Below are 14,109 nucleotides of genomic sequence, written 5' to 3' on the forward strand. Positions count from 1 at the left end.
GACCAAAGGCCTTTTCTCCCATTTCTCAAATTCATCTCAGGAGAAACAACCATATAAAATCTCATTTATGTCTGACTCTGATCAAAACAAGAGATCTCTAACTGATCTTAAATAAGTCTAATTTATGTTTCCTGAACATTGGACCTTGAGATCAGAGAAAGAGCTCAAAGAAAACTCAGCTATGACTCCAGGGATCTCATGATTCTTCTCAAATATGTCTCAGTTTTCTCATATTGGTCTCAGGAGCAAAAACTCATCTCTGTTTTACTCTGATCAAAAGATGAGATCTCTACAGTATCTTAAATAAGTAATACTTTGACATGACGTTTAGAGATGAATTCATTAATGACCGAATGCACGCAAGAACTGAGATACAACAAGTATCTGTCATACAGAATAAGCACTTTTACTTTTGATACTTAAGTACATTCACTATGGAATACTTTTATACCTTTTACTTGAGTAGAATTTTGAGGACTTTAATTGTGGATATGGTATTTCTCCTCTTTTAAGTAAAGAAAAATTGTACTCTATTTAAAGACAATCAGTCCTTCACAGCTAAGTTTAGCTGGATGGCGCAGCGGCAGCGTTGTTGCCCTTTGAAGCAGGAGCAGAGTTCAAATCTAGCACGGTTCTCCAAGCATAGACAGCAATGTAATACAATGAAGCTCACAAACATCTCTCCACAGCTCCCAACTGCTTTTTAGGAGCAATAAGCAAGACATTAATGAACTCAAAAAGATACAATGATGAGATCTCATCTGTTACTTTCATTTATCCTGTTGTAATCTCAATTCAGTATCCATTTGTCTTACCGAAGTCTTAAAACCTCAATCTCTCTCCATCTCATCCTTTTCTCCAAAGGGGTTTTAGGAGCAACAATTCAGATTGAAGTGATCTCAAAAAGATATACTATTGAGATCTTAGAGTTTTCTCTGTTACCAGTTACCACTCACACTAGCCTTTCACCAAACAGTAGTCCTGATTTTCTAACTGTGAAGAGCTGAATACTTGCCGACCTCATGCATCTATGTACATGGGCAGAACCCAAACCTGTGTTGGGCAAAGAACCACTTGATGAAACCAGTCTCAAAGCAAGTGGTTTGCAGCCACCTGAGGGGCTACGTGCATATTCTAGTTGGGGTCTCATCACCTCATGGGCCCTTTACAGAGGGATGCCCATTCAGGAGATTTGCGCCGCATCAAGTTGGGCCTCCCCAAACATCTTCACCATCTTCATCTTCAAGTTCTCCAGGCTTGAAGTTACAGCTCCTCCATTAGCCCCTTGGATACTTAATGTGGTTAAGTCTCAGTAGGCCTATATGTTCGGCAATCCAGGAGTCAGTATTTTCCCAAAGTAAGACACCAAATAAATGCTAAGAAAGAGAATTTTAGGTTACTTGCGTAAGGAGCATGAGTGTGTTTCCCCATAACTACCCTCTGTGCTCCTCCGTATTGGTGAAGAAATGCATAGACGGGAGTGAGAGTGAGTTATTGTGGTTACACGGAGGCTCTATCGCCCTGAAACTTTGTGACGACACGGGAAGAGAACAGACAGACATCACAGGGGAAGAACAAGGTGGGGTGGTAAAGAAGCAGGAGACTTTGAAGGGATGACATTCTTTACCTGTTATCTTTAGTGAGAGGTCCAGATGTTTAACTGACAGGAAACCAGTGAAAGATTGGTGCATGAGGTCGCTTCTCTTCTCTGGGCCTGGCAGCGTTTTGTAGAAGTTGCAGTCTTTGGATGTTTTACCTGCTGATACCAGAGTAAAGTTCTTGATGTAGTCTGAAGAACAGTCAGAGAAGTAGCTGTGTGACAGATAAGAGTGAGGTCAAGATGAATTAAAATAGAGTACAGGCCGATGTTGTCAGAAAGGAGAGGTGGGTAGAATGGCCAAAAAACTGTGCCTGGGTAAAAGTACTGTTACTTTGCAAAAACAAGTAATTAAGTAGCAGCGGTCATCAAAATAACTACTTAAGTAAGAGTACAAAAGTACTTACTAAAAAAATTTACTTTATGAGGTACTCAAGAAATACTTTTTTTTTTAAAGGGCCATTTCAGTCTTTTATTTGATGTGGATGTGACTAGAATTATTTCATATGGTCTTCCTTAAGTAAAGGTAAAACGGTGAACTTGATTAGATAACCTGCCACATATATACCAGGACAATATTCCCATTCCAACAAGTGTAATTACAAAATATTGCTTTAATATTACAGTAGTACTACAATAAGTAAAGATTGTTTAAAAATATAAAATATTTATTTTATTTATTTTAAATTATGATCTGAGTGCATACTTTTGTTTGTCCTCATCAGGCTACACCCATGAGCATGACTGGTTAAATGCAGGCTGGCTGCACTAAATATTAACTGCTAGCACCATTTAAAGTCATACTACCCTCCTGTGGCTACAGCTTTTATTCTGCTTTAAGAGTCATGTGGATGCTTGACTGCTGTAAATAAAGAAAAAAGGAGCAAAGTAGCGTGATGAATTTCTCCAAATATGGAGTTTTGTAAACTGAGGTTCAGGAACAGGACCACGCCTCTCCCACTTATTCTACCACCTGCGCTTCATTCAATTCCTCCAATCAACCACCCATACGTCACTCATTCCATCCACCTGTGCTTCTCAAATCCAGTCACATGCACACGTATATAAGCTGTCTAACCCGTTTTCTCTCCCGTTTCTCATTTCTCACACCCCTCCCACCCAAAACCTGCTTGTTCACCTCTTTTAATGGCCAGCACTGCGGCCTCGCAGCAGAAGGTTCTGAGTTTAGACCTCGCTCAGCCCAGGCCTTTCCACACAGAATTTGCATGCTTCCTCCCACCATGAAAGACATGCACGCTAAAATCCATAATTCTGCCTAGTAATCATTTTGTCTTCTTCTACAACAGGAACCACAGGGGGGTTCATAAGACCAAGCTGCTTATCAAGACGAGCCCCCACCCTGAAACTCAACCCCTCGGGTTACTAGCCGCTCCAGCCACCAAACCCTAAACAACCTACTCGACCCCTGTTCATCCCCATCCCCTCTCGACCCCTCCTTTCATAACTATTCATCATAATAAACCACTATAAAATCTAACATTGGCGTGGTCCTTGTTAGTGAAGTAGCAGAGTAAAAGTACTGATTTTCAGTAACAGACAAAATATCACAGATGATGGTGGGAATTGTTGGGTTTCTGTAAAATTAGTATAAAGAGTATGGTTTGGACCTGCTCTATATGAAAATTACAATGAGATAACTTCTGTTATGAATTGGCGCTACATAAATAAAATTGCATCCAGAAAATCAAGTAGGAAAGCAGTCTGAAGGGTGGGTGAAGTGAACAGTGCTGCGAAGTAGGTTAATGTTCAAGCTCTCTTAAGTCTGTGTCACTGTGCTGCCAGAATCTCTACTATTTTGTTGTAAAACTGGAAGTACATTTTCACATCACTCTGGGGAGGATTCAACTGGATGGCTAAGTGGAGGTTTTATGGTTTTAAAGAGGATTCTGCCATTTGACCCCATTTAGTGTTCATTTGTGAAAAATAGAGTGCTTTGCTTCTGTTGCACACTGTTGACATCAGATCTTTAAGGGAAGTAACATGTGAGTAAAGATTTAGGCTATCCATAGATTGCCATAAAATGTGCGAATGTCACGTTCATTTCATATCAGCCATCAAAAACCCTTATTGGTTGAAATCTACCACTGCATATAGTTTGCGTCCTGCAGCTGCCCAGCTGGCCTTTTCAATGCCTTTTTATAGTGGCAGCCTTCTCAACACCACAGCACAAATGTTTTCTGGAGCGCTTTATCCTGCCGGGATAGGGTTACACATGCCCAGGCTTATGCGCGCCCTCAGACACAACAACCCATACATTTAACCACTTTTATTCATGTTGTATCTAATAGTGTCCTTCAACATGAACAACCCCCCAACAAAACTGTGCAAAAACACTTGGCTTGTATTTTACAATAGAAAGCACATGAACAATGGAGTTTTTACGATTTTACGATAATGTCTGGTAAGATAGTATAAAACACGCATGCACGCACACACACACACACACACACACACACACACACCTCCCAGGCCCTGGTGGGTATTCCCAGTGAGGTTAAGTCAGGGGGAGTCTGTGTGCGTCCGTGTTGGTGTGAGAGAGAACTTTTCGTTTCGTGTGTGTGCGTGACACTGGTTGCATGGTGGGGGGGACACACTTTGGATTTCCTCTGCCCGTCTGAGTGCTCCTGTCCTGTCAGTCTGTCTATCTGTCTGTCTTCCTTTTAACAGTTTGTTTGCCTTTCTGCCTGCCTGTATTTGTCTGTCTGTCTGACCGACTGGTTGACCGGCACAGAGCGAGGAGGACGAAGTATGACAGCCTCCACCAGCTCCTCCAGCGGCTTAGAGGTCCTCCTTTCCACTCTGCAGGTAGGGATCCACAGTACGAGTACTTTGCATTGTTTAGTATTACTCTTGCTATTTTAAATACAATGTTGTAAAACTAACCACTCACTTGATTATATGTTGTTATATGTTTAGCCATTTTACATTTAATTAGTTATCTTCTTTTTGATACAATAATGCATATGTCCTGAAGGAAATTAAATACCTTTCTCAAGTACAAGTAAGAAGTCAAAGAACTATAGCAGGACTCTTCTGAACAACTGTACATTCATTTAGTGACTGTGGAAGAGACAATGTGGCATCCTGACTGTAGATATGCCCTACCAACCAATTCCTCTCTAATTCACTGATGCTCTACAAAGTGGAGTACATCTTTTCTTTTTCAATGCAAATGCTTCTCACAGAAAGACTCGTGAGTCGTGATGGACATGAGGTTCAATCTGACATAGACTTCTTCTGATAGGACCATGACCAAAGTTGCATCTGTTATTTTGTCTTTTTAAAAGTAATGCAGCACAGGTTTTCAGATATGTCTCTGCGAGATAGATTATTCACTTTTTTTGTTGTCTGTCTATTTCTAAAGTCAAGGATGAACCTTAAAGCTTAAAGCAGGAGCTGATTTACCGGCCTCCTCAGCAGTGAAAATACTGATACATCCATTCTAAAGCTTGATTATCCAGTCCGGGCTGATCAACAATGTTAGAGTCATATTGCCAACCTTCACCTCTATTTTATACTACAACCTGCTTGATTTAATATAGCAGCAACCCATTGCCTATGGTACAAGTTGTTTGTAGTTTCTTTACCACTGTTTCCATGTATCAAACTCAAACTAGCAGACCAGAAGCTGATATTAAATCCGTCTTCCTGTGTATGAAGTTAACACCAATGTTTGCCAAGGTGATGACAGAGGAAAATGACATTAAGCCTGGAGTACGCACATCCAAAATACATCTACAGGTGCTGGACAAAAATAGAAACTAAAGGCAAGAATCAAAGAAAACAGCAACGCATTGTTAATAGCTGCCATCAATTTTAATCAAACAGAAATCTTCGTCAGGCATTGTCAAATTGTCATTGTCATCTGAATTTGACAAGCTTCCAGACTTTAAAGTCAGCCGGACTATAATAATGTGGCAATAAACCCACATTACACACAGAGAGAAATATAAGAAAGGAAAGAAATAAAATAATTTGCAGGATACCTTTTAATTACACATTTTTATAGCTTCAAATATGTATTGTAAGTAAAAACTTTCCTGAAGACACCAAACACAGCCTAAGAGAGGTCTAGTTACTTTATGTATTTGCATGTTTGTATTATTATTAAAAAGACACTTGTTTAATAGAAAGTCATTTGATTCGGTTTTGTAATTTCGTGCCCATGTTTTAGTTTGCAGGCCTGCTTTGGGTTATGGCGGTATCAAACAAGTATCAAATGTGCATCAAACCTGATCCACATTGCGTATGCTGAATATCAGGTTGTCATAATTTCTTTTGCGGTTGACACTGGAGCCTCGGTAAGTGGGGGGACAAAAAATAAAAAATAAATTATACTGTCCCTATTCTCATCAACATGGAGTTCATCTCAATTTTATTTGTTTAGCACCAATTCAGAACAGCAGTTCTCTCATTGCCCTTTGCATATATATTCTTTGTAATATTATCAAACACAAACATTTCAAACACTTGAACAACACTTTGAATGTTTTGGTTGCTAACACTGGGTAGATGGATTGATATCATATTAAAAATATCGGATTCCGATGGCTGGCCAGAACTTGAGTAAATACAGCTTGAGGGTTAAGCCAGCTGGATTGAGATTGGTTGATGAAACAGTGATGGGGAGGGGCAGAATATCAAGTGGTGTGAAACCGAAACGTAAACTAACTATGACGCAAAACCCATGTGTGCACAGACATAAGATACAATTGAAACATGAACATTAGAATGAAAGCAAACGTATTACAGTGCTGGTGCACAACATGATTACTCAGCATGAATGAAAGCCCGTCATTTTATGCTGTGATATTGTTTTACAGAAAAGGTATAGCTCTATATATACATTCGATAGCATATCTATAACAGCTCCAACGAAACTCTACATGATTGAAAGCCCGTCATTTTATGCTGTGATATTGTTTTACACAATAAGCATAAAACCTTGAGTACACTAAAACAACCATGCGACATTAAACAACACTATGAATGGAGGTGTTGTGTAGTTGATTATCTCTCAGCGTTAAGAGGGCTCTGTGCTGACTGTTTTCCAAAGGAGTATATGTGCTCCTAAATGAAAAAATGTAGGAGCACACAAAGAATATAGGTAAACAGTGAAAGCTGTTCAAGTAACACAGAGTTTAGATTACTGAGATTACTGAACAATATTTCATCCCTCAATATTTATAACAATGACTTAAGTAAAACAGAGCAAGGGGAACATGTTGCTCTCAGGAGGAGGCAGCTAGAAGGAGCACATATCGGCACAATCCGCATCCTGGCTCTGGCTAAATCTACATGTGTCCACTGCAGAGGCTCTACAACACACCACAACCTGGAGGAGGAACTAGTATAAATGCGTGTATTAGTATAATACTATATAATTAAATAAAGGCAGCACAGAGGGCTCCAGCAAAAAATCCCCAAACAAAAAAATCACCTCAGGCTCTCTTTTACACACATTACAATTGTTTCAAGCTAGCCATGACACCAGGTCAACCCGTCACCCGTCAGAGACATGCGACCCAATGCAAACTGCTCTGTGTTTTATTCGACTGGAGCAGTAAGTGGTAGAAGGTACAATTGGTTAATCGCTACATCCGAAATAACATCCCATAATCAGAGATGCCGTTACCTCTGTGTTTAGCAACTGTCTCTCATTACAGCAGCTCAACACAACTCTGCGCTTTTTGTCTCTATTTTAACAGGCAGATTGTTGGCTAGGACTGCAAGCAAAACATTAAGCTATTTATATCAGACAGATAGTTGGCCACTGGAGGAGGCTGTTCCTACAACACACATTTTAATGAGGGAGATGTTTGGCTACCCTAAAAGATTTCTGTTGAAACTGCAGAATTTAATCAGCCGTATACTGTAGTTGGCAATGCCAATACACCGTCAGTCACACTGAGGCCATTTTGAGCATTGGGGATAACAAACTCTTCTGGGAGGATTGGTGTTACAGAAACATGGAGAGTAAATGAGACATCAGATAGGTCTATGTAAACCTACATCTCTACAGTTTCCTACACATGTTTGTTGTGGGGAATAGCTGAGCAGGTATGTTTCTCCCTCACTCTCACAGGCCTGAGGGGCCAATCATGCTAAAACTACAAACATATAAAGTTCAGATAGAGGTTAGGAATTTTATATATATATATATAGAACACTGTCTTTGTTTTTTTTATCTCTGCAGAATGCAGGAGATGTGGAGAGCACCTTAAATATCCTCAGCGTCCTAGATGAACTTCTGTCTGCTGGTAAGCTCTGATCAGCTCTTGACCACATAACTGCTTAACTTAATTTTACAGCAATATGACAATATCATGTGAAGAGCTGCCCAAAGAAGCCATTTTTAACACAGAGATCAGAGGAGGGAAGCTGTTCAATGCAGGACAATGAGAAATCTGATCAGCAACCCCTCTGGTTGCAAAGAGTTCTGAACTGAAATGTATCGCTTTTACGCATCAAAAAGCTCCCCTCCTGAAGAAAATCAACTTTTTAAATTTATTTGCACATTATTATTTCCTAATATATAATTGTTTATCCATTTCGGCCTATAGTTTTTTGGTTCATTTCTTTCTTTTACATCCTAGTGACTGATCACTGATTGTAATATCACTAAACAGTTCAGTGAGTACATGAAACAAAACTTTGTGGGGAAACAGGAGAAACCTGATGGCCCTTCTCCATCTTGGCACTCAGAAAACATTTCTCCAAACTCCTGTCCCGCAGCTTCTCAGAATGGTCTCCTTAATCTCTCTGTCCCGCCCACTAACTAACTTTGTGACTACATAAACCTGACAGCCATGCAGGACAGCCAATAGGGAGATAGGGTGCCTTGAAAAGATAAACAGCTGGTAGAGCTAATTCTCCGGACAGTGCTGTCCAACCATGGCAGAAGAAGAGGACACAACAAGACAACTTCATAAAAAAGAGCTCTAACTATGGCAGACCATGTGGAAAACATGACAGAAATACAACATTTACTGTAAGTTCCATTTTAAGTCACATGCTTCACGTATTCACTCTGTTTCTATTTGCTGTTTATCCACACACCAACAGGTCCATAAACTTTTCAGTTCAGTTTTTTTATGCACAAATGAAAAATGCTCATAAAAACAGCTGCATCGAAACACACTTGGTGACAAAATTCATGTAGTATTTCCTCTGTTCTTCAGCATACAGTATTAGATATGAAATAAAAGTGGTATGAGGTTTAGGTGCTGACTCTCAGTTTCAATGTGATTACAGAGCCAAGACATTAAAAAAATCTTCAGCACTTATATCCATTATACTCGTGAACAATTCCTCCCCTCCATCTTTTCCTTTGAGGTAAACTCATTTCCTCTGTCTGACAGACACAGGCCTACTGTTGCTTTGGAATGGGATCCCTACATTATTTCTCACAATGACAAGCACGGAAGCAAGATGCTATTAAAATGATCAAGTCCAAGAAACATATTCTCCCTCAGTTTAGATTCAAACATGTAGTAAAATAGCAATGCCAAAGCACAAGTGTTGTTTCATGTAATCCTTCCCAGTAGGAGAAACACGAGTAAACAGTCAATCCTTGCACTCTCTCTCTCTGTTTAGGTACAGACCGTCGAATCCACTATATGATCAGCAAAGGTGGCAGCGAGGCCTTGCTGACTACACTGGTCAACACCGGCCGCAGTTTTAGTCCCAACTACACCGTCCTGCTGCCACTGCTGCACCTGCTGGCTAAAGTTGGACACAGAGGTGAGCATGAATGAAAAGATAAATAGTAAAAACAATGAGGTGATGGATAAAAAACATCAGAGCCACGTAGGTGTGTTAGCTTCTACTAAATATATCAGCCAGCCCACTAATTGGATGTGTTACAAGGTTACACGGATCACCCGCTGAGAGCTTGATCCAGGATGTTGATGGGGCAGGTCACTGTAAAGATGTGGGCACAATGGTCTCTGATTTCCGACACGAGACCCGTTTTATCCTGACCTGACCTTTAGGAGCAGCCTTAAGTCCACGCTGGGTCAGCATGGCTCCTTTTCCAGTTCTATTTCCTCTCCTCTGAGCAATCACCTTATCTGCCATGGTGCCTGGTCCAGTTTATCGGGTCGTGTGGATTGCGGTCCATTGCTCTTTAATCCAAAACCCCGTCTTCCTTTTCAAATGACTGTATGTCTGTAGGCAACACGTGTTTCAGCAGTAAAGCTGGAAAAAACAGATGAAAAGCAAAAGTGTAGCAAAGTTTGAAGGAGCTTTTAGAAGCACTGCCAGTTGCCACTGAACAACAGAAGGATGTTTAACAGTGCAGATACTGTGGTAGCTCACAAGCCACTTTTATTAAACAAGACTGATCTTATGTACAGGGCTACAACCAGTAGTGGAAAGTAAAAAAGTACTCCAGTACTCTACTTAAGTAGGCCTACAATATTAAGGTACTTGTACTTTTCTTTTCAATTATTTCCTTTTTCTGTTGCTTTTTACTTTGACACTACATTTTTAGGGGTAGATATATATACTTTTTACTGCACTACACTTATCTGACAGCTGCTGTGACAGATTCACATTATTAATATAAAATACAATCAACTTAGATAGTATATTACTATAGACTGAGCCACTCAACAGTATATACCCAGCAGTTAAAATTACATTGATGCATCAATCATTTTAATCCAATAATATAATATTGACCCAGCGACCCACTCCCTCTATAATTATAAAAACAAGTTCATTAAGATAAAACGATAATATCGCCGGGTGCTGTTTCAAAACGACACTGGTTTTGTTTTATAAATCCAGCACACCTCTTTCCTTCACAGCTGAGGCTCTCGTCCCTCCCTAAGATGTTCAGTGTTGCTTCACCTGATCGGTTCTTGTAAAATATCCACTGTGTCTGCGTCTTCTAACGTCAGAGCGATTTATAGTTATCTCACCGCTGGTTTCTGTCACTGCATCTCCCGACACAGTTTTATTTCAGCGTTCTGTAACGTAACTTCGTCAACTCGAGTAGTTCACCTGTCACCTGCTCCCCTCCGGGCACACACACACACACACACACACACACACACACACACACACACACACACGGAGCCCCCTCAGTGACCCATCCATCCCCCAAAGCTGTCAACTTGGGGGAAACTGTGCTGGACTATTTGGGATTTTTGAGTAATAGCCTAGATTTTAAAAAGAAAGTGTTACATTTCAATAGTTAATGTTTCCTAAGGCAGTGAGTAATCCTGTTAGATAGCCTAATTGTGATCTCAATATTGACCAAAATAATTAGCAGCCCTACATTAACATTTAATTTAATTCATGAAATTTGTTGTGTGAAACTATGCCTCTGCCTTCTTTCTGTACAGGCTAATGCTTTATTCAATACACACTAAAAAAAACAAACAAAAAGGTGCTAAATAGCACTAATAGTGGTTCATTGGCTCGTAATCATAGGGGAACATCTTTTGGCGCTATATAGCACCTAGTTTTAAAACAGCTTTATAGCACATTTGTCAAATGGGGCTATTTAGAACCATTAGATGCTATAAATAGTTTACATTTTGAGCTAGTGGGGCCCTTAAGTCATGCCAGATACTACCAGAGTCAATATGCTTTTAAATGACAACTTCATAATTTAAAAAGTGTCAATAATCATTTGTTACCAAATCATGGTTCAAAAAATTCCAAGTCCTGTACTAAATTACCCTTTTAATGCATTATTTCAACAGAAAGTAAATTCAGAGTTGACAAGTCAGGAAAAAAAAAAAAGACAAACACACACACTTTTATAGACAAGCTATAATGTGTACATTTTAAAATAAGTAAAAACAAACGTCTTCTGTAGCCCAGTAGGCAGGTCTCTTTTTGGTCTATTCGTGTATAAGCCTACTTTAGTAGTTTACTTCACTCTATTTAGAAAATCTGTAGTCTTTAAATTAGTAAAATTACTGCAACTGGCTAATACAGTTGAAGTCCTGCAGTATCGGTCACTGTCAACAGCACAATAACATGTTTGTAAGTCCTTCAGGATTTCAAAAATAGAAACTGGAAGAGGCCCAGTTCAGTGGAAAAGTCCTTGTTCTCTTCAACTGGCCATCCAGAAAGAAAGAATATTGAGTCCTACAGTCAACCCACAGATTAAGTTGTATACTTTTTTTACTGTGACAGGAAGTCCAACTGCATCCTTCATTTCAATACAACACACTCCAAAAAGGTCAGTGTCTTCTTCAGTCCTTCAGGATGCTGGATTCCAAACAAAATGTACACACAGGAGGAGGCCCAGTGCCACTGAGATGTCCTCTCTCTCTTCTGTGATAAACTGGCCATCCAATGTGAGTCAAATGTGGTCACACTGCATAGGATGACCTCCCCTGAAGCCTTAACGCACCATCTTTGTCACAATTTGTCATGTGTGCAGGCAGGAACAGGTATAGGTATCTCTCAGATCCCAAAGGAGCTTATGTTAAGATGAAAAAAGTAGAAAAGACATGTATTAAATATAGGCATAACTCATACAATTACCAATGTACCGATAGGCCTATCTGCTGCCTAGTGATGACAAACATTCGAAACATAAATTAATCATTTCTGCTAACTTATAATAAACATAATATAAATACCAGATAAAAAGAACAGTAGCTACACTAGCAGCGATGTTAAATTGTAAGCCAAATTGATTGCAACTCATGATCAGTCTGGACTTGGGACTCAACTTGGGACTTGAGTGCTATGACTTGGACTTGTAAAATGATGACTTGGTCCCACCTCTGGTGAGCAGCCCACTCCTAAGCAGCTTTTTCAACGGGGCTGGTTAAATTTACACAATGGCTTGGGTAGAGTCACTCTAGCCTAATTGACAGGTCACCATGGTAGCGACTTGTCAATCACAAGATAGTCTTTGCCTCACTTTTTAGACCCCGAGGTTCCCGCTTGGTATGGACATATAAGTATGAATTGAGTCGAAAGAGGTTAACAGGTTGCCGTAGACCGGTACTTTGTATGAGATGCTGAGGGGCGTGACACACGTGGTATATGATGACATGGGAGTGAGACGGCAAATGTATGGATAATTTTGGAAGGCAATGGCAGGACTCTTATTTTGGGGCTTACTGTATGTTTGAGGACTCAGTATTGGGTTTTTATTTGCAGTTATCAAACATGTATTGCAGTGGGCATGCCAGTGCCTATACAACAATCACTTTAAAATTAAAAGAGGCAATTTTGCTGCAAGGATGATGAATATTGAGCTCTGAAAATACATTGGTCTGCTGATTGTACGTTGTTCACATTGACATTACTATGTCATTCATGAATATATATTTGTCTTTCTGCAGACCGGCGTATAGGTATGAAGGCAGAGAAAGCTGGAGCTGTGCTTCTTACTCTGAATCTGCTCAAACACAACATCGAAAACGCCACAAGGGCTGCAGCTTGCCTCTGGGTCATCCAAGTCTTCTCTTCATCAGGTACCAACACACACACATACTTAATGTATGGAGTTGGCAGCCAAAATGGTTTATGGTTCATGTTAACTCGAAACACTGTCTTCTCACTGTCTTCTTACTTCCAGCTTGACAATTTTTTGCATTAAGTATTTATTTGGCATTTGCTTTACCTTTCCTATTATCATTATTACTTTTATTAAACTGTAAAAAACAGTGTCAAAATAACCTGGCTGGTATCTGATCAGCAGCTCAGCATTGTGTGCAGCAAGCACTCAAAGACATGACTCTGAGCAGTGTTCAACCACTAGATGTCAGTGAAGTGGCGATCTGCCCTCCTGAGTGTGCTTTGGATGTCTTTAGACAATATCATAAGGACAGCAGTAGTTACCAGTTTTATACCACAATAGTCCATAAAAACAGTCCTGCCTGCACATATACATATAAACAGAGAGGATACCTCTCCATCTAAAACACATGCCAGTTTTATGTCAGGAAACTTCTGCTTAGGCGGGACTGACAGTATTCTTTATTCATTACTTTTAATTTAATTAAAATGACAAAATATTATTTTATCTGTATATGCACTTTTTACTTTTCAGAACAGCATAACACAGTTATAACAGTATAAAACAGACAATAACCAAAACAACAATATTAGACCAACAAATGAAGATTAAGACTATGTATGAAAGAGGTTATTATTAAACATCATGATTATGAAACTGAGCCAGAAGCTCGACCAGGTTACAGTCCAAATTATTGAAAACACCACCTCGGGACTTCACCCAAAGAGTACATTCATGAAATACCTTCAGTTCAGACTCAGTTTCTCATTTAATTTCACAGCCTCAAAACAAGAGCGTTCCCACCAGCACAGACAAGCCCACAGATAGAATCAGAGACGTGGAAGTTGAAAAAACAATTTATTTTGAGTCAGGAAAAAAAAATAACATTAAGAATAACAGACTATTTTAACAGATAAAATAAACACAAGGACATGCTGAACATGATGCATTTCATTAAGAAAGATTTAAAATAGATTAGACTGGACTTTTTTGT

The 14,109-nt window shown here is 39.6% G+C and overlaps 1 protein-coding gene across 1 annotated transcript in view; it reads left to right on the top strand.

Moving 5' to 3' along the window:
- Positions 1–14,109, top strand: part of LOC123962517 (cytosolic carboxypeptidase 4) — a 206,071-nt gene that overhangs the window by 16,350 nt on the left and 175,612 nt on the right. The window contains exons 2-5 of the mRNA XM_046038694.1: positions 4,350–4,423; positions 7,815–7,878; positions 9,215–9,361; positions 12,940–13,071. Of these exons, the coding sequence (XP_045894650.1) occupies positions 4,350–4,423; positions 7,815–7,878; positions 9,215–9,361; positions 12,940–13,071 (417 nt within the window). The remainder of the gene's footprint in view (positions 1–4,349; positions 4,424–7,814; positions 7,879–9,214; positions 9,362–12,939; positions 13,072–14,109) is intronic.

This window comes from Micropterus dolomieu, linkage group LG22 (genome assembly GCF_021292245.1).
Source record: "Micropterus dolomieu isolate WLL.071019.BEF.003 ecotype Adirondacks linkage group LG22, ASM2129224v1, whole genome shotgun sequence".
Taxonomy (NCBI): Eukaryota; Metazoa; Chordata; class Actinopteri; order Centrarchiformes; family Centrarchidae; genus Micropterus; species Micropterus dolomieu.